This window comes from Mytilus edulis, chromosome 10 (assembly GCF_963676685.1).
Source record: "Mytilus edulis chromosome 10, xbMytEdul2.2, whole genome shotgun sequence".
In the NCBI taxonomy this organism is placed as follows: domain Eukaryota; kingdom Metazoa; phylum Mollusca; class Bivalvia; order Mytilida; family Mytilidae; genus Mytilus; species Mytilus edulis.
Genome location: NC_092353.1, coordinates 20,344,130 through 20,364,335, shown reverse-complemented (window position 1 = coordinate 20,364,335; position 20,206 = coordinate 20,344,130). Strand labels below are relative to the sequence as shown.

The following is a 20,206-nucleotide window of genomic DNA, read 5'->3' as shown; positions in this document are numbered from 1 at the left end:
GTTATATTGAAACACGTATGTTATCATTGTACATGTATTACAGGATGATGACAGCTGTACCATCCAAGTGTCAATACAGATGCCATTTGATATCAGAACAGTAACATGTCCAACTCATAAAATTATGAAAAAGGTAAGTAACTCTCTTTATGTTGCTTCAAGAATTTTTCTGTGCATGGTTTTATTTTTCAGCTATGAAAAGCTTTCAAATTTTGACAAATTGAGTTTTTTGAAATGTCTGATATGTTCAAGCTCCTTTTTATACGACCGCAAAAATTGAAAATTTTTTGGTCGTATATTGGTATCACGTTGGCATCAGCGTCAGCGTCATCAAAGATATTTGGTTTTCGCACTCTAACTTTAGTAAAAGTAAACAGAAATCTATGAAATATAAACCTGACCATAAAAGGAAGGTTGGGATTGATTTTGGGTGTTTTGGTCCCAACAGTTTAGGAATTAGGGACCAAAAACAGATCCCAAATAAGCATTTTTCTTGGTTTTTGCACAATAACTTTAGTATAAGTTAATAGAAATCTATGAAATTTTAACACAAGGTTTATGACCACTAAAGGAAGGTTTGGATTGATTTTGGGAGTTTTGGTGACAATGAATTAGGGGCCAAAAGGGTCCAAAAGTAACTTGTTTGATTTCATCAAAAATGAATTATTGGGGTTCTTTGATATGCCAAATCTAACCGTGTATTCAGATTCTTAATTTTTATGCCCCACCTACGATAGTAGAGGGGCATTATGTTTTCTGGTCTGTGCGCCCGTTCGTTCGTCCGTCCATCTGTTCCTTCGTCCGTCTGTCCCTCTTCAGGTTAAAGTTTTTGGTCAAGGTAGTTTATGACGAAGTTGAAGTCCAATCGACTTCAAACTTAGTATACATGTTTCCTATGATATGATCTTTTTAATTTTAATGCCAAATTAGAGGGTTTTACCCCAATTTCACGGTCCACTGAACATAGAAAATGATAGTGCGAGTGGGGCATTCGTGTACTGGGGACACATTCTTGTTGGTCCTGTTTTCAAATTGGTCTGCATTAAGGCCCAAAGGGTCCAAAATTAAACTTAGCTTGATTTGAACAAAAATTGAGGTTCTTTGATATATGCTGAATCTGAACATGTACTTAAATTTTAAATTATGGGCCCAGTTTTCAAGTTGGTCCAAATCGAGGTCCAAAATTATTATATTTAGTATCGTGCAATAGCAAGAAATTTTTAATTGCACAGTATTCCGCAATAGCAAAAAATCTTCAATTGCACAGTATTGTGCAATAGCAAGAAATTTTCAATTGCACAGTATTGCGCAATAGCAAGAAATCTTCAATTGCACAGTATTGTGCAATAGCAAGAAATATCTAATTGCACAATATTGCGCAATAGCAAGATATTTTCAATTTCATAGTTTTGCGCAATAGCAAGAAATATTCAATTGCACAGTATTGTCCCGTTTTCAAATTGGTCTACATTAAGGTCCAAAGGGTCAAAAATTAAACTTTGTTTGATTTCAACAAAAATTGAATATATGGGGTTCTTCAATATGCTGAATCTTACCATGTATTTAGATTTTTAATATTTAGACCCGGTTATCAAATTGGTCCACATTGAGGTCTAAAGGGTCTAAAATTGAACATTATTTGATTTCATCAAAAATTGAATTCTTGGGGTTCTATGATATGCTGAATCTAACCATGTATTTAGATTTTGGATATTGGACCATAATAGGTAAATGTCCAATTTAAAATTTTTAAGTTTTTAAGTTTAAGTTCTTAGACCACATTCATTCTGTGTCAGAAACCTATATTGTGTTAATTATTTGATCAAGCTTAAATGTTGTGTCCATACTTGCCCCAACTGTTCAGGGTTCGACCTCTGCGGTCATATAAAGCTGCACCCTGCAGAGCATCTGGTTAGCTTGATGGATTAGAAAACCATAAGTATCATAAGATTTACAAATAGCATTCTTCATTCTTCTAGACTTTCTTTTTTATCAGCAGATTTGCTTTTTTGATTGTGTTTTTGTTAACTTCATCATTTTCAATAGATATTTGAAGACTGCCAAATTTGACTCGTTTGATATTCAAAAGAATATTATGATAATAGCAACAGCAGTTAACAGTTCAGTTCTATTTTGAAAAAATACAAAATATGAATTGAATGGAATAATAATATAGCTTTATATTGATTAATTACGGTCGTACTAAAAAGCGCTCAGGAGCGCCCGGGTGAAGAAAAAGCGCCCGGAGAAAAGAAAAAGCGCCCGGGGAAGAAAAAACAGCGCCCGGGGAAAAGAAAAGGCGCCTGGGAGAATAAAATAATAATATGTATGATAACAATAAATATTTTCCTGAAGAAAAAAAATCATTGCTTGTTTTGTCCTTATATAAATGGGGATATGTACGATGCTACGATCTGGAATTGACAAACTTTGCCTGAGATGTTCCTCACCACAGACAAAAAATGTGAATTATTCATGCAAAGTGTTTTTTTCCAATGACCAGTCAGATTAATACACATACACATCAGCTTTATTACGATTGACAGAGATGAGATTTGTAATATATTATATAAATAATAAAGAGAAAATAATAAAACGTTCTGTTCAGACAATGCAAAAGGTACGCTTATGGAATTTTAATATTTCATTATTCTACATCCGTTTTCATTTTTTTAACAATCGTTAACTGTACACACTGTTGATTTTGCATTTTTTTTTTAAATCATTCTTAAAAAACATGTCTTTTGATGTCTTACATTTTATAAATCTATAGCATAAACTGTGATCGATTCATTTTTATCTGTCTTTTGAAATAGTATTCATATATTATTGTTAAAATTGAAACATTCATACTTGTTTTTATGCTTTATTATATATCTCTATTATCTGAATTTGCAAAATACTTGTCTGAAATTAGAAAAAAAAATCAATGTGCATAACTTATTTCATCGACACAAAGTTGTCTCATGCCAATACAATATCTATAAAATTTCCCTGGGCGCCTTTTCTTTCCCAGGCGCATTTTCTTTTCCCCGGGCGCTGTTTTTTCTACATGGGGCGCTTTTTCTTTTCCCCAGGCACTGTTTCTAGCTCACCTGGCCCGAAGGGCCAAGTGAGCTTTTCTCACCACTTGTCGTCCGTCGTCGTCGTCCGTCGTCGTCGTCGTTAACAATTTACATTTTGAACTTCTTCTAGAGAACCACTGAATGGAATGGAACCAAACATGGCATGAATGTTCCTTATGAGGTGCTGACCAAGTGTTGTTACTTTGTAGCCGATCCATCATCCAAGATGGCCGCCAGCGGGGGACTCAGTTTAACATAGGACGCTATGGGAAATGCATACAAATGACTTCTTTTAGAGAACCACTGAATGGAATGAAACCAAACATGGCATGAATGTTCCTTATGAGGTGCTGACCAAGTGTTGTTACTTTGTTGCCGATCCATCATCCAAGATGGCCGCCAGCCGGGGACTTAGTTTAACATAGGACCCTATGGGAAATGCATACAAATGACTTCTTTTAGAGAACCACTGAATGGAATAAAACCAAACATAGCATGAATTATCCTTATGGGGTGCTGACCAAGTGTTGTTACTTTGTAGCCGATCCATCATCCAAGATGGCCGCCAGCGGGGGACTTAGTTTAACATAGGACCCTATGGGAAATGCATACAAATGACTTCTTCTAGAGAACCACTAAATGGAATGAAACCAAACATTGCATGAATGTTTCTTATGGAGTGCTGACCAATTGTTGTTACTTTGTAGCCGATCCATTATCCAAGATGGCCGCCAGCAGGGACTTAGTTTAACATAGGACCCTATTGGAAATGCATACAAATGACTTCTTCTAGTGAACCACTGAATGGAATGAAACCAAACATGGCATGAATGTTCCTTATGTGGTGCTGACCAAGTGTTGTTATTTTGTAGCCGATCCATCATCAAAGATGGCCCCCAGCCGGGGACTTAGTTTAACATAGGACCCTATGGGAAATGCATACAAATGACTTCTTTTAGAGAACCACTGAATGGAATAAAACCAAACATAGCATGAATGTTCCTTATGGGGTGCTGACCAAGTGTTGTTACTTTGTAGCCGATCCATCATCCAAGATGGCCGTCAGCGGGGGACTTAGTTTAACATAGGACCCTATGGGAAATGCATACAAATGACTTCTTTTAGAGAACCACTAAATGGAATGAAACCAAACATGGCATGAATGTTCCTTATGAGGTGCTGACCAAGTGTTGTTACTTTGTTGCTGATCCATCATCCAAGATGGCCGCCAGCCGGGGACTTAGTTTAACATAGGACCCTATGGGAAATGCATACAAATGACTTCTTTTAGAAGACCACTGAATGGAATAAAACCAAACATAGCATGAATGTTCCTTATGGGGTGCTGACCAAGTGTTGTTACTTTGTAGCCGATCCATCATCCAAGATGGCCGCCAGCGGCGGACTTAGTTTAACATAGGACCCTATGGGAAATGCATACAAATGACTTCTTCTAGAGAACCACTAAATGGAATTAAAGCAAACATAGCATGAATGTTCCTTATGGAGTGCTGACCAAGTGTTGTTACTTTGTAGCTGATCCATTATCCAAGATGGCCGCCAGCGGGGGACTTAGTTTAACATAGGACCCTATTGGAAATGCATACAAATCACTTCTTCTAGTGAACCACTGAATGGAATGAAACCAAACATTGCATGAATGTTCCTTATGTGGTGCTGACCAAGTTTTGTTACTTTGTAGCCGATCCATCATCCAAGATGGCCGCCAGCGTGGGACTTAGTTTAACATAGGACCCTATGGGAAATGCATACAAATGACTTCTTTTAGAGAACCATTGAATGGAATGAAATCAAACATGGCATGAATGTTCCTAATGTGGTGCTGACCAAGTGTTGTTACTTTGTAGCCAATCCATTATCCAAGATTGCCGCCAGCGGGGGACTTAGTTTAACATAGGACCCTATGGGAAATGCATACAAATGACTTCTTTTAGAGAACCACTGAATGGAATAAAACCAAACATTGCATGAATGTTCCTTATGAGGTGCTGACCAAGTGTTGTTACTTTGTAGCCGATCCATCATCCAAGATGGCCGCCAGCAGAGGACTTAGTTTAACATAGGACCCTATGGGAAATGCATACAAATAACTTCTTTTAGAGAACCACTGAATGGAATAAAACCAAACATGGCATGAATGTTCCTTATGAGGTGCTGACCAAGTGTTGTTACTTTGTAGCCGATCCGTCATCCAAGATGGCCGCCAGTGGGGGACTTTTGAATGAAATTAAACATGTTCCTTTCCTTATAAATGAGGTTGTGTTGTCACTTTTAGCCAAATTTTATATTTTTTTATATGATTTCAAAAACCCAAGTAGAATCAGGTGAGCGATACAGGCTCTTGAGAGCCTCTAGTTTTCTTCCCCGGGCAATTTTTCTTCTACTGGGCACTACCGGGCACTTTTTAGTAGGGCCCATTAATTTTCTGTAAGCATATATATATATATAAAATATAGAAATGAAGTAAAGTTTGTTTTTTTTTTGTTTCAGAGTACAGCTACAAGATGTACAGTTTCAATGGTGGAAGGACAGACTATTTCTGATGGATTTCAGTTACTGATAGGACTGGCTGAGATACATGTACCGAGGATGTGGGTTGAGGTAGATAGTGAAGGCAAACAAACTGAGGTATGTTATCAAAAGATGGGGAAATAGCTAGTTTAGTATGTGCAAAACAATTTCTTTATTTACTTTTTCAAGGTCAATTCACTGCCAAACATTAATTATAAATTATAATATCCATTTTAAATAATTTCAAACATATGATAAAAAAAAAGTATGGTCTTTTTAACTACTTATGTGAATTGTCAGAACCAAATTTTGTTAAATTTTTTTTTATCTAAATTTTATATAGAGAACATACTTTGTAACCTTTCAACAATTATATAGGGGGTAAAAAAAGGAACAATGAGAGTTATGTACTCTTGCTGGTATAAACATTCTATCTTTCACATTTTTTAGGCAGCCATGTTGACATTTTATCCAGAATTTGAAGCAGCAGAAGACAATGAAACAGAGATAATACTTGTCCTTGACCTTTCAAATTCAATGAAGGGGAAAGCTTTGCAGGAAGCTAAGAAAATTTTGCTGCTAACACTGAATCATCTGTCAGCACATACTCTGTTTAACATTGTAGTATTTGGCACATGTAGGTACTTGAGTAGATGTCTTAAGATATGATAATATGACTGTCTTGATCATCCTTACTTACATTTTATGCTTGAGAAACTCTTGACAATGTCAAATGAAGCAATAAGTCAATGTCAAAGGTTGCAAGAGGTCAATGTCATAGGTAGCAAGAGGTCAATGTCAGAAGGTGCAAGAGGTTTATGTCACAGCTTTAAAAATATATCTATAACAATGCATCATCCTTTATGAATATGTCATCTGTAACTGTTCCTTAGTATTAATTTACAATATATGTAACAACAATGTCTATAAAGTTTCACATGTAATTATAAACTGTCCTTTTAAACAGGTTACAGAGAATTATTTCCTGCAGGACAGAAAAAGTCCAAGTCAACGCTGAAATTTGCTGAGCAATTTGTTAAGGTATGTTTAAATTTCAAACTCAGTTCAATATGCATTATATCAAGGGCACTAAAATTTGACGTGCAGCCTCTCATGTAAAACAGATTGAAAGAGGTAGCGTAGAGTTTCTGAACTTTTTTTGGTGGGAAGGCAAAATAAAAAAAATGTTAAAATGTGATGAACAAGTCTCATATACTTTCTGTGTAAAATTTTTATTTGTAATTTTCTTTTCATTTATGTTTAAGCGTCCTGGATATGCATGAAATATTTGCCACTCGTTGTTAAGCAACCTACAATCAATCAATCAAATAATGTATATACAGTGTAACCTGACTAATCCCACACCTGAGTATTCCAACATCCTGCATTAACTGACACATTTTCATGGTCCCAATATATTCCTATCCTTGCAGAAAAAAACTGAGTATTCCGACACCCTGCTCAATCCGACATTTTTTTCTGGTCCCCAAATGTTTCGGATAACACAGATTACACTAGTACTGTATATTGAAAAATTTTTCATATTCAGTGAGTAGCATTTATAAATACTTACAATCTGTTGTTTACAGTAACTCTTGATGAGACTTCTTCATCTAACATTAGTATAAGTATCTTTATAAATTATAGATTAAAAATGGTATAAGCATACTCATTACTTATCCTTTTCTATACACCTTGGCTTGTTTCCCTCTAATTCTGTATTTTTTGTTTCAGGATATCCAAGCCAACATGGGTAGCACAGAAGTATATCGTCCCCTCCACAGTTTCTTCCTCCTAAAGCCGGAGAACTCATTGAGAAATGTCTTTATATTATCTGACGGTCATATTAACAATGAGGAGACGACTCTTAAATCTGTTCATGACAACTGTCAGCACACAAGAATCTTTACATTCGGTGTTAGGTAACTGTAGATAAAACTTTTATATTAAAAGATAATTTAGGTTTTTGTTTGTCATGTTTGCACCACTGCCTTATTCCTAGGCAGATTGGCACTTAAATTTATATCTACTACCGTAATGAAAAGTTGCTTGCTGAAATGTAAAAAGAATGACATTTTTCCCTTTTTAATAGTTCTCATAAACAAGGGAGGTTAAACATTTTATGTTCCTTATGGTAACAAGCATATATTAAAGGCTATGTATATTTCTTTTTAATTTGGATATTTTCATCATGTATGTATTTTTAAAAAAGAAAAAAAAGTTTATTGTCATAAAGACTAATTGCTTGTTAAAGAGAATGAAAAAATAAATGAAGGTACTTGTTCTGTTTCAGTGCCATTGCTAACAAACATGTGCTGAAGGCTATGTCCAGACTTGGAGCAGGTTCTTTTGAATATTTTGATTCTCATGCAAAGTCAAAGTGGGAAAACAAGGTAGATAATAAACTTATTAAAGAAGCTTTTTTTTGTAACTATTTTTCTGTTTGAAGAAGAGTTTTATGTTTTTTTTAAGTGGGATTTATTGAAAGTTTTATTTGATTAAAAAGAGGATACAATAAGCTGTAGAAAGAAATAAGATCAGTAAAATAGTATTTTTCATTAGAACTCTTTTACAGTTGATTTCAATAAGAAAGCTGAAAACGCAGTGTAAAAATAAAGATAATGACATTTAAGTCATCTAAAAATATCATGACTTGTGTGATCTATAATTCATAATGTATGAATATTGCAGGTAAAATCCCAAATTCAGAAGACCTCTCAGCCAGTGTTGACCTCTGTATCAGTTGCTTGGCAACAGTTTGATACTCCTCCTCCAGTTCAAGCTCCACAACAAATCACAGCTCTGTTTAATGGCTCCAGACTTGTGGTATATGGATTTGTCAGCAATTGTAAAATGGTAATTATAAGTACATTTTACAATTTTGTTTTGTTATACATTAACAAATAACAAACTTAAAGACAAATCAGACAATTATTCATTAAGTCAGACTGATTTCTTTTTAGATTAACCTTTTATTTTGTTCTAAAGAACAAAGTATCCTTTTTTTCACCCTTTTTATTATATCTATGTTGGGAGCCAATATAATGTAACTTTTTGTGCTAAGAATCATCAGTTTGAATTAACAAAAGTTACATTATGGAAAGTTGAAACACTTTCAGAATTATAACTTTTAAAAGATCGCACATGAACAACACTACATATAACTTAACAGGATTTTCCAATGTTTGTGCAGACATATAACCAAATTTGACATGTAAATTGATCACCCTGATACAATACATATATGTAGTGTATTCTTTATGGACATATATATTTCTTGTTTAGGTGAAGTTATTATTTTGTTTCTCACAAATCATGATATATAGTTCCAAAATGATAACTTTAAATAGCTTTCCATTAACTTCAGTATTCTATTGCACATTTTGTATATTGACTGCCAATATTTTAGAGTTATGCCCCTTGAAATGGTTGTTTTTTAAAGCCTTAGTATATAGTTATATACCATGAACTTATACAATGATGTGAAAGATCAAAGATAGGTTATGTTCTCCGTCATTTATATACTTAGTAACTGGTTTGCCCTCAAATGAATATAATATGTACACATATAAACCATGTTTTACGTTTTTTTATACAGGCTACTTTAAAGGCAGAGATTGGTGGCCAAGAAATATCTACAGTTGTCTCTACGTCTGAGCTCAGTACTACACAAGGGCAGGTAAGGATAGTTTTACAACTGAAAACTGCCATATAAGTCTATCTAAACTTTTCTTTGGGTTAGTATCCTCATTTAAAAAACATTTAAAGTGCATATATAGATTTTTGAAACTTTGAACACAAATCCTAACTTTCAGATCTGACATTAGTAATATCATGTGTATAAACTTGATATTTTTATGTTTAATCTTTTTAGAAAACAATGGAGAAAATATAATTGTTACAGTGATATTTGTCACAACTGTTCCTTTAGGGGGGTAAGTCAGAGCTTTATACTAAACTGTTTTGAAGACAACATGTTGACCACTAGATGTCTTTTTTCTTTGTTATTGCCATGCTGTCATGTACCTAGAATCACCTTTTATTCTTGAGATTGATATGATAATGTTGTTGTTTTTTTCTTGCAGAATCTCCACAGACTAACAGCTAAAGCAATAATCAGAGACTGGGAAGATGGAGTACTCTCCCCAGACAGTATTGACCATCAGGTAAATTTAGATGAATAAAGTAGAATCTGAACTTTAGTTTGGATGTGAATCATAAGAGACAGTTACTAATTTTACAAAATTTCTTGCAATAAAAACTACAACATTTCAGTACAACAACATTCATTTTTGTTGTAATAATTTTTTATAAAAAGAGGAGAACATTTGCAGTACTTTTAAAACTGACAAGACTAAGTGTTAGTTGAAACCCCTGCTACCAAAGTTCATATATGTGCTACTGCTCATGATCTATTAGCCAATCATACAGCATTCAGGAATTAGAGCATTTGGCTTTGAGTCAATAAATGTGTGTGAGTAGGGTTAGATATCATCCTGTACAGATACCTTGTGATCTTTATCTTGTTAAAACGCATGCCCAAGATGTCATTCTATTACAAAACAGGGTTCATATTTGTATAGCAGTTAAACATTTACATCCTTATTTGCTGAAAATGAAAGTTCATGTTATAACTAAAACACCAGCTGCAAAATTGCATCTAGTATCCAAGCTCTTTATTTTGAGACATCTCTGTAATTACTGAGTCAGTTTTTGAATTACTCTAGGAGGAATTATATATATATACTGTAAATTCAGAAATTATTGTGTGCATTTATTATTGTGATTTTGTCATTTTAGAATAAAATGCAATTTAATTTTTGAGATATTTAGAAAACTCCTAGTTGATTCATATAATAAATTACAAAATGCGAGTTTTAATTATTGTGATGATAAACCTGTCGCATTTTCGCAATAATAAAAATATCCCAATGATTTCTGAATTTAAGGTAATTTCTATGGATAAAGAAGTAGAATTATTTATGATTTGTTTGCAGTTGAAGAAGATGGACATGAAAGACTATATAATAGAACTGAGTAAGAAATACTCTATAGTCACTCAGCTGACAAGTTTCATAGCTGTGGAGAAAAGAGAAAAGGTAATATTTACCTATGTTAATAGATAAGAATATTTCACCCCAACTCTTTGTCCGTTTTGGTCCATCTGTTGTAACTTTTGTTACATATAACACAGATTCTGTATAAAGTATTTTGATGCTTTATCTTTCCTATAAATTTTGCATGACCAAACATAGATATATATGTGGAGAGTCTTTCTATTATATTGAATATGCTATAAAAACTTAAGGCCTATAAAAATGGTCCAAATTAGATGGGCAGAGATACTGATAATGTTGCTGTTAGCTTTTGAAACTTTTAACACAAATGGACTTGTAGGCTTGGTAATTTATTCTGTAACTATTTCATGAACAAATAATACAGAATAGAATAACACTTAAAAGTTTTAAACCAAATTGAAAGTTACTGTACGACCCAGAACTGTTTGAATAAATTCATATTCCAATGTTTTATGTAGTCAAAAAGTTCAGAATAAATACACACTAGAAACCGTAACTTGTTATTAGAATAAAAAGATGTGGTATGATTGCCAAGGAGACAAATATTCACCAGACAAATTGATATGGATAGCTATAGGGTGTAAGCAATTATAGTCAACCATACAGCCTTCAACAATTAGAAAAACCCATATTGTATAATTGACTATTAAAGCTAATACTAAGTTATGTTGGTAAAATATTTTCAGAAATCTGAAAGAATTAATATGTCTAGCTATAAAATGATAATAAAATGTTTAAGATATTATGATTTAAAATCAGAATTTGATTTGTCCATTTAAATTATTATTGTTAATTTTCTATAGCAGACAAAAAATGATTATTTAAATTAATATAATTTCTGTGTAAATTGTAGAATAACTATTACTCTACAAGTTTTTCATCCTGTCTAGTTTTCCACATTAGTATCTGAAATGATCTGTATGCCAAGCAACATATATGGGAACTAAAATATATTTCTTATATACCAGTATGTCATGTTAAAAATTTTACTTGATTAAGGATGAAGTGATTGAGGCTGATGAACCATCAATACTGGAATTGGTTTCTGATGAAGATGTAGATACTTTGCAGTATTTAGGATGGGAAGGGGAAGGGGAAGGGGAAGAGGAACATCTTTACTGTAACAGTACATATTTTGGCGCAGAAATGGGAGATTCTTACGATGAATTGATTTGCGTAGGAATGGAAGAAGCCGCTCCTATGCATAACTTACTTAGATGTGGTAAGTTGATTGAGGAACAGGATTTTAATGGGATAGGTACCCAATTCTTTATAAATCACTTACCTTTTTATGTCCTTATGCTCGTGTCTTATCTCAAACTGAACTGCTACATGTAGTAGTGCTACAAGGTATTTTTATAGAGAGAAAACACACATTTGATGTAGAGCCCTTTTCTTTTAAAAAAAAAAACCCTTGATTAACCTCTATAATATTGGGAGATTAGCTGTCCTAAGCAAGAAAATTTCTACCGTTGATTAATAAATGTTTGTTTTAAAGATTTTTAGAATGATTCTGGTTTCTGGTTATATGTAAAAAAACAAATACTGAACTTTGGTTGTGATATTATAATTGTATTTTATAATCTACATTTTAAAAATTGGAATTCATAATGCTCTGATATAATTTGAACATTTGCAGCCTGTTTTGTCTGATGAGTTGATAATACTGTGATGTGCAATAAATCTATATGTATGAAGGATGAGTAATTTGAGGATCTGATTGACATACACAACTTTAGACATATATATGTAGTGACTTTATAAGTAAACAGTCAATTTAAAAACAGGAAAAATCATTCAAGTCTAAAGATTTGTGCAATGATACTGATAAAAGATAAAAAAAAATATATAAACAAGATAAAACTAAAATGTATTTAAAATTAACTTAGGATAATGAAAAATCATTGCCATTGTCAATCCCTTCTCGAAATGTTATAAAGTAATAAAAGTTTCTTGTTTGTTTAAAAAAAAAGAACTCTTTCATATAGGTAGTGTTTGATTCTATAATCTTACACTCTATCAACAAAATAACTTTATTCCATTTCAGTTAAGCATGTAGCCTAATGGTTTCAACCTTATACTAAAAGTAAAAGTGTGATTTTATTTTTGACACCCCAATACTGACCTGAGACCACACATTATTGTTTTCAGAAATAATGGATCAAATAAATAAGGTTGAGTCAACACATGTGGATTTAACAGCTGAACAGAGAAACTTGTTGTCAGATGTATTTAGAAGAGAAATCTTATCTAAAAGAACAATTTTGCGAAATAATAGCCGAAATGAACACAAAGAAAACAAGGGAAAGGTATAGGAATAAATCTCTGTTTTGTTTCAATTTTGTTAAAACCCAAAATGATTGTTAAAAAGTTATTTTATTTCATCTAACAGTCAAGCTACTAGAATAACATTCTTTCTCTTGTATTTTTGTATTGACCAAACGGGACTATCTTACAAATTCTACAATGTAAATAAATGCAAGGTATACAGCTATTTGCGCTGCTTCTTACCTTTAAACTATGACCCTTACTCATAAGATAAACGGTGAGGCATACAGCTAAATGCTCTGCTTCTTACATCTAGTAACCCATGGGCAGAGCCTTGGTGTAAGACAAATATAATGTAATGTTCTGAACAATACATGACAAGGTTGCACTATATATGACATTATCAATACAGCTAATAACATAAAGTAAAAAGTTAATTACTAATATACTAATCATTATTAATATAAACTTCTGATAAGTTATACAAAATCTCTTAATACAATAGTAACAATATTTTTTACTTGGGAATAACTAGTGCACACATTTACAACAAAAAGTGAATCACTTTTGTCTCTAGGTGATAATAATTTTACACTCATTCCAGGAGTTTTAATATTTCTTTTAAAAAGAAAATATTTTTAATCTTGATAAGGTTTTCTGTTATTCAAAACTGATTTTTATGCAGTTAAGCTGCATTATGTGAGCACCCTAGATTTGTGTTCTACCCAATAAATGCTAAAATACTTGCCATTGTTATTATCTAGCTGGCTACTATGTTATATATAACTAATTGAACACTTTTTTAATACTTTTAATTCTGGATTACAAAAAATATGACAAGAAAAACCTAAAATGATGGTTGATTCACCCAAAAGTTTTGAAGTTGCACATAGGAAGTAGTGCTTATTAGGAATCCTTATGTAGTTTATTATTGCCTGTGCTTTTGGCTAAGATGTCAAAGAACAATTGTATGAAATATTTAATCGTCGAAAATCTCTTAAGACAAGTAGTTTAGATTTCCAAAATGGCAAAAGTCGTAGGAATATTGTTTGTTGTCAATATGTAGTACAACTACGTCAGTAGTCTATTATATAATAAGTTCAACTGGTCATGCTGTTGACGGCAATTTCAAATTAGGATACGAAATTTTTGTATCTTTTCAATTTTGAGGCAGGGATTCAAATTAGCGGTGGTGTGAGGTCCGCAACCGTCCACTTTTGCAATCGAAATTTCAACTTGGTTCATAGCTACGCCAGACAGACCTTCCACTTGAAAGAAAATAAAAAATAACTTTGCAAGCCTTTTCACCAAAGTCTCCAAATAAACAAAAACTTATTTTCCTCATTATTATTCATGACAGCGATGTTCATTTTGATCAACCGCTAGGTTTATACAGAAAATAGCCGACAAATAATGTGTAAATTCGAGTAAAAGCGTATCTGACTGACAAAATCAACATTGTAAACATAAACAATATGATTGCCGTAATTACAATATTGATCCGATTCCGGAAGGGGATAAGGGTAATTCCGGGTTTTGGCGATCAACTACACAAAATCCAGGCAGTTGACAAAATACATCTATGCATGGTAAATGAATATAAACACTAGAATTGAAAACCAAAAGATATATGTAAAAGAAAGAAAAAGCAAAAAATATTTTATACAGAAACTCAAATTTACTTTTTGACAAATTTTAATGTCAAATTCCAATACAATGTGACAGCTGGAAACAGTATATCTAACAATATATATGTTCCTGGTCACAGTATAAATTATCTTTATCAGTGATAAATGATGATAATGCATGTAAGATGCTTTTAAAGTGTAAACATATTACTGCAATTTTATAGGGGTATTTTCTCTCAATTTTGAAGTGGGTCTCATTGGGGTCTAAGCGTGACGCGGGATTGCCGATTTATTGTAAGCATGACACGGGAAAGTCAAATTATTGTGCAGTGAAAACGGGAATTAAGGTCTAGCGGGACACGGGAAATTACAAAAAAATGAGAATTGCTTAGGTACATAGTATAAGCGGGATACAGGAAGTTGACAAAACAGTAAGTGGGATCCGGGATCAGAACCCCCCAATGAGACCCCCTTTGAAGGGTTAATTAAAGTAGCTGGAGGTTTCTTACTTTTTTTTTCAACAAATAGTGCAACTATATTATATAATACCGGAATGTAATCAAATCATATGATATATAGGTGGCGTCCTATCCCCTCCTGTTTGATAACTATGAAACGGTTGGGATTCCTACCCCTAAACCATATATATTCAAGTATGGGACAATATAACTAATCAAATGAAATATAGGGGAGTCCCTGGGATCAACCCACCCCCATCCTGTTTTGGAACTTTGAAACAGTTGAGATCCCCACCACTAAACCATATAATCAAGTATGGGACACTATGAGAAATTAAATGAAATATAGGGGGAGTCCCTGGGGTTGCCCCATCCCTCCCATTTGAGAACTTGGAAATGGTCGAGATCCCCACCCCTAAACCATACATACTCATGTATGGGACCATATAAGAAATCAAATGAAATATAGGGGAGTCCCTGTTTTCACCCTACCCCCTCTTGTTTGATAACTTGGAAACGAATGTTTGTGACAATATAAAAAATCCAATGAAATATAGGGGAGTCGTTGGGGGTCACCCCACCCCTTCTGTTTTAGAATTTGAAAACGGGTGAGATCCCCACCCCTAAACCATATATATGGCAAAATGCATGTATGGGACAATATAACAAATCAGATGAAATATAGAGGGAGTCCCTTGTGTCACCCACCCCCTCCTGTTTGAGAATTTTAAAACTGTTGAGATCCCTACCTCTTAACCATATATATTCATGTATGGGGCAATATAACAATTCAAATGAAATATAGGGTGGGTCACCGTACACCCTCCTGTTTGAGAACTTGGAAACTGATGAGATCCCCACCCCTAAACCATATATATTCATGTATTGGACAATATAACAAATCAAATTAAATATATGGGAAGTCCCTAGGGTCACCATACCCCTTCCTGTTTGAGAACTTGAAAACCGTTGAGATCCCCACCCCTAAACTATATATATTCATGTATGGGACAAAATAACAAATCATTTACATTTACTACCTTCAGGTTAGTCAGACCTCACCTCTAATCCCTGTAGTAGGGAATTGTCTGATTTGTGTCTCATAACTTTTGTACTTATAGAACACAAACTCAGTTTTCTTTCCAGGGAAACTTGTCCATTCATACCATTACATATTCATAATAAGTCAACTTGTACTACTAACAGTCAACTAAAACCAACGTTAACTACCAAGTAGAACAACTTGTACCACTGCAGACTCACCATAAAAAATATACATTGATATATGCATTGCTTTTGAAACCTTGATAACATATAAACTATTTGCCTTAATAATTAATTCATTAGAAAAACATAAATGTACTATATATAAATGTTTAATGTTGAAGCAACATTGCCACAGTTTTCATAATTACGTTTGTCTTGGTTTTTGGTTAACTGCCTTCAGCGCTTACAGCGCTTTGATTTAAAAATAGTCAAGGATTTTACTTTTTTATTAGTTTTTAAAAATGTTTAATGATATTATATTTTAATTTTAGAAATACTTTTTATACATCTTACCAGGATCTTCCCAAAAAAAGTTTGCAGACGCACATTTGTATTACATTGTCGTCGTCAGCGTCGTCCAAAGTTTAAGACACTTGGTTTCTGGACAATAAGATAAGAATATTTGCCATAGTATTTTAGACATTTTAGATAACAAACTAATTCCTTATGCAGCAAGTGAAGAATCCAAAGTTTTCTACTATAAAATGTAAGTTTCACAAAAAATTCTTCAAATGTTAAAAAGACCAAAGATTAAATTCTTCTAATGTATTATTGGAAATTTCTTGACCTCTTATATTTTTTATTCTATGAATTAAAGTTTAACTAAAAACTTTATGAATGACTGTTCTGTAGGTACTTAAGTATAAAGTAAAAATCATTGATTGATCCAAAAGTGTTTCAAGATTGTCATTATCTTTGTTTTTATAGCTGCCTATATGCTGTATGGGCTTTGTTGAAGGCTGTACAGTCACTTAGTGTTGTTAATTTCTGTGTCATTTGGTCTCTTGTGGAGAGTTATCTTATTGGCAAATTAGACCACATTTTCTTTTTTATATTTTGACCTTCCAAAATTTCCAGGAAAGGAGAAATTATTACCAATACTTAGCAGACTATTACCAATTCTTAAATGAAACTGTCACAGGAAATGATAAAAATGAAGCCACAGAAAAAAAATTAGCTGCATATAACATTGCAAGTGATACAGCATCTGCAGGTTTACCACCTACTCATCCTGTATGTCTAGATTTAGCACTTAGTTTGTCTGCATTATATCACGATGTTCTCAACTCCCCAGATAAAACATGTAGTATAGCAAAATCAGCATTTGATCAGGCAATATCAGAGCTAGATTGTTTAAGTGAAGAGAGCTATAAAGATTCAACTGTAAAAATGCAGTTGTTAAGAGATAATTTAACACTGTGGTCTGCTGAAGGTGAAGGTAAGTTTAGAGTTTATTGAATTCGGTAAAGTTACCATAATTACTGTCTTGACTGCATCAGAGTTGCAGAAGTGCAAGAAAGTACCAAAATCAAAACTTAAGCATGCTTTGGACATTGATAGCACCAACAATTGTTTATAGAGTATAAAGGAATCAGATGTGTTATGATTACCAATGAGACATCTAACCATATAAACCAAATGTAAAGATGAAAGCAATCTTTGGCGATGAGTAAAATCTGTTCCATAAAGCAGTCTATCTGGTATCTGGTATCTCTGATGAGTTTATTTACAACCACTGGGTCAATACCACTGCTGGTGGAGTTTTAATACCCCGAGGGTTTCATAAGCCCAGTAGTCAGTTCTGTGTTGACATGAATTATCATTGATATGGTCATATTTATAAATTAACTGTTTACAAAATAAATTTAGAATTTTTGAAATACTAAGGTTTTTTTACTTCAGGAATAGATTATTTTAGCCGTATTTGGCACAACTTTTAGGAACTTTGGTCCTCAATGCTCTTCAACTTCTTACTTTATTTGGCCTTTTTAACTTTTTTTCATATTTATAAATTAACTGTTTACTGTTAACTGGTCTAAGTAGTCAAACTACTGTATAACTAAGACTGTCAATACTGAGGTTGTGAGTTTGAATCCTGCAAGGAGCAGGTGCACTTGACTGCAATCTTAATTTCAGTTTTTACCAAAATGTCGTTGTTTCAAGGCACTCTGGCTTCCACCACCAGTAAAAACTGCTACAAAATAGCATAATAGTGTGTTAAACACCAATCAGTCTTTGAAACTATTAAATTTATGCAATACCTGTTTGCATAAAATACTTTCATCATAATATTCAATTATCATCACTTTAAGCTTTGGCTAGATATTACAGCATGTGCCCTCTTGTTAATATCTTATTTTAGATCTTGAAACTGATATGTCACCAGAACAAAAGGGTTATGCCAGGTTTATTGATTCAGACGAAGATGCTAATGAATTATTTAGCTTTAATTCTTCATATGCATCATGTGAGGATTTTGAGGAAGATGAAATTCTTGAAGAAGCTACAAGTATGATTTCTGAAGAAGGCCAATATAAGTCAAGCTCTGATGAAGATGTGCAGATAATGCCATTAGTATTAGATGCTGGATCACTCATGATGAAGGCAGGATTTGCTGGAGATGATCATCCTAGAGCTAATTTCCCAACAGCTGTAGGTAGACCTAGACATCAAGGGGTAATGGTTGGAATGGGACAGAAGGATGCATATGTTGGATTTGAAGCCTGTGGAAAACCAGGTATAAAACTTTCTGTTTAACCATAACGGTTTGATACTGTGTTGATCATAAGGAAATGGGTCTACTTTATCACTAGCTAGTCAACACTGAGGTATTAAGTTCAAACCCTGCATTAAACAGGTGCATAGGACTCTAATAATCTTTATTGACTAGAATTGACAGTTTTCCTAATAATCTTAATGGACTAGAATTGACAGTTTTCCTATCTAAGGTCGTGGTTCTCTTTTGGCACTCAGGCTTCCTTCACCAACAAAACTGACCACCGCAAAATAGCACAGAAGTGTTTAAAGTAACTTTAACACCAAAAGAGAAGAGGGATAAGAAGATGATAAGGAAATAATATTTTGAAATAATACCATAAACAATATATTTTTCTTATTATCTATCCTGTGATGAAAGTCACTTAATATAATACATATGAAAATATGGAGATGTGATTTGATTGCCAATATGCAAAGAGACAACTAATATCTATTAAAGTTCAATAAAGGCAAAAGTATGTCCTGCACAAATGAGAAAAACACCTCATTTTCATGGTTTACTATTTAAAGGTTTTGAACGATTCTACAGTGCACATGCATATTCATGTGGCATGGTTCTTGACTGCATTTACATAGATCATTGATAATGTAAAGTTTCTGTGATACTTGTAGTTAAACCTTTATCTTAAAAACTTCCAATTTAAAATCAATCAATGAAGTAGGATAAACCCTCTTAAGCATAATTGATTGAGATGTGTACCAAATTCTTTTATGATTCAGTTTGTTGAATTTAGCTTCTCTCTTTATGATATAATTGTTTTTGTCTTTCAGCTAAAGGAAAAGAACTCGAAAAGAAAGAAGTAAAGCAGAGAGGTGCAGGTAATTGTATTTCTGATTTAAAAAAAAACAACTTCCCAATTGTACTTCATCATTTAGCTGCTGATTCTGTTGTAGCACTAAGCCACTGACACTTTTCATCTGAACCAAATAGACATTTAAACTTTTGCCAATACTCAAATAAGCAAATAATTTCTAAAACCTATAAAGAAAATGTTAAATGTCTCAGATTTTTGCAGCGTACGTTTGCCTTCTCTATAACAAAATCCCCTATTTCCCTTATTTCACAGCTTATTATGAATGGTTCTTTTGCCTTGTATAATACTGCAATGAAGATAGTTCAATCACAATTGAATAAAGATGTCATTATACTTACAAAGAAAAACCATCTAAACACAAATAAATATTTCCTAAAATTCCATTCCTTTAAAGATGAAGATGTGGTTTGATTGCCAATGAGACAACCAAATGATACGAAAATTAACAGTTATAGGTCACTTTACAACCTTCAACAATGAGCAAAGCCCATACCACATATAGTCAGCTATAAGAGGCTCCAATATCACAAATGTAAA

General features: G+C 33.2%; 1 protein-coding gene across 2 annotated transcripts in view; it reads left to right on the top strand.

The window, feature by feature from the left end:
- LOC139490596 (protein mono-ADP-ribosyltransferase PARP4-like) overlaps window positions 1–20,206 on the top strand; it is a 101,576-nt gene that overhangs the window by 57,760 nt on the left and 23,610 nt on the right. For both annotated transcript variants that reach the window (XM_071277474.1, XM_071277473.1), the window contains 13 exons: window positions 44–133; window positions 5,577–5,714; window positions 6,048–6,234; window positions 6,565–6,638; window positions 7,332–7,519; window positions 7,891–7,990; window positions 8,289–8,453; window positions 9,196–9,276; window positions 9,683–9,763; window positions 10,595–10,696; window positions 11,675–11,897; window positions 18,439–18,813; window positions 19,626–19,673. In XM_071277474.1, the coding sequence (XP_071133575.1) occupies window positions 44–133; window positions 5,577–5,714; window positions 6,048–6,234; window positions 6,565–6,638; window positions 7,332–7,519; window positions 7,891–7,990; window positions 8,289–8,453; window positions 9,196–9,276; window positions 9,683–9,763; window positions 10,595–10,696; window positions 11,675–11,897; window positions 18,439–18,813; window positions 19,626–19,673 (1,852 nt within the window). The remainder of the gene's footprint in view (window positions 1–43; window positions 134–5,576; window positions 5,715–6,047; window positions 6,235–6,564; window positions 6,639–7,331; window positions 7,520–7,890; window positions 7,991–8,288; window positions 8,454–9,195; window positions 9,277–9,682; window positions 9,764–10,594; window positions 10,697–11,674; window positions 11,898–18,438; window positions 18,814–19,625; window positions 19,674–20,206) is intronic.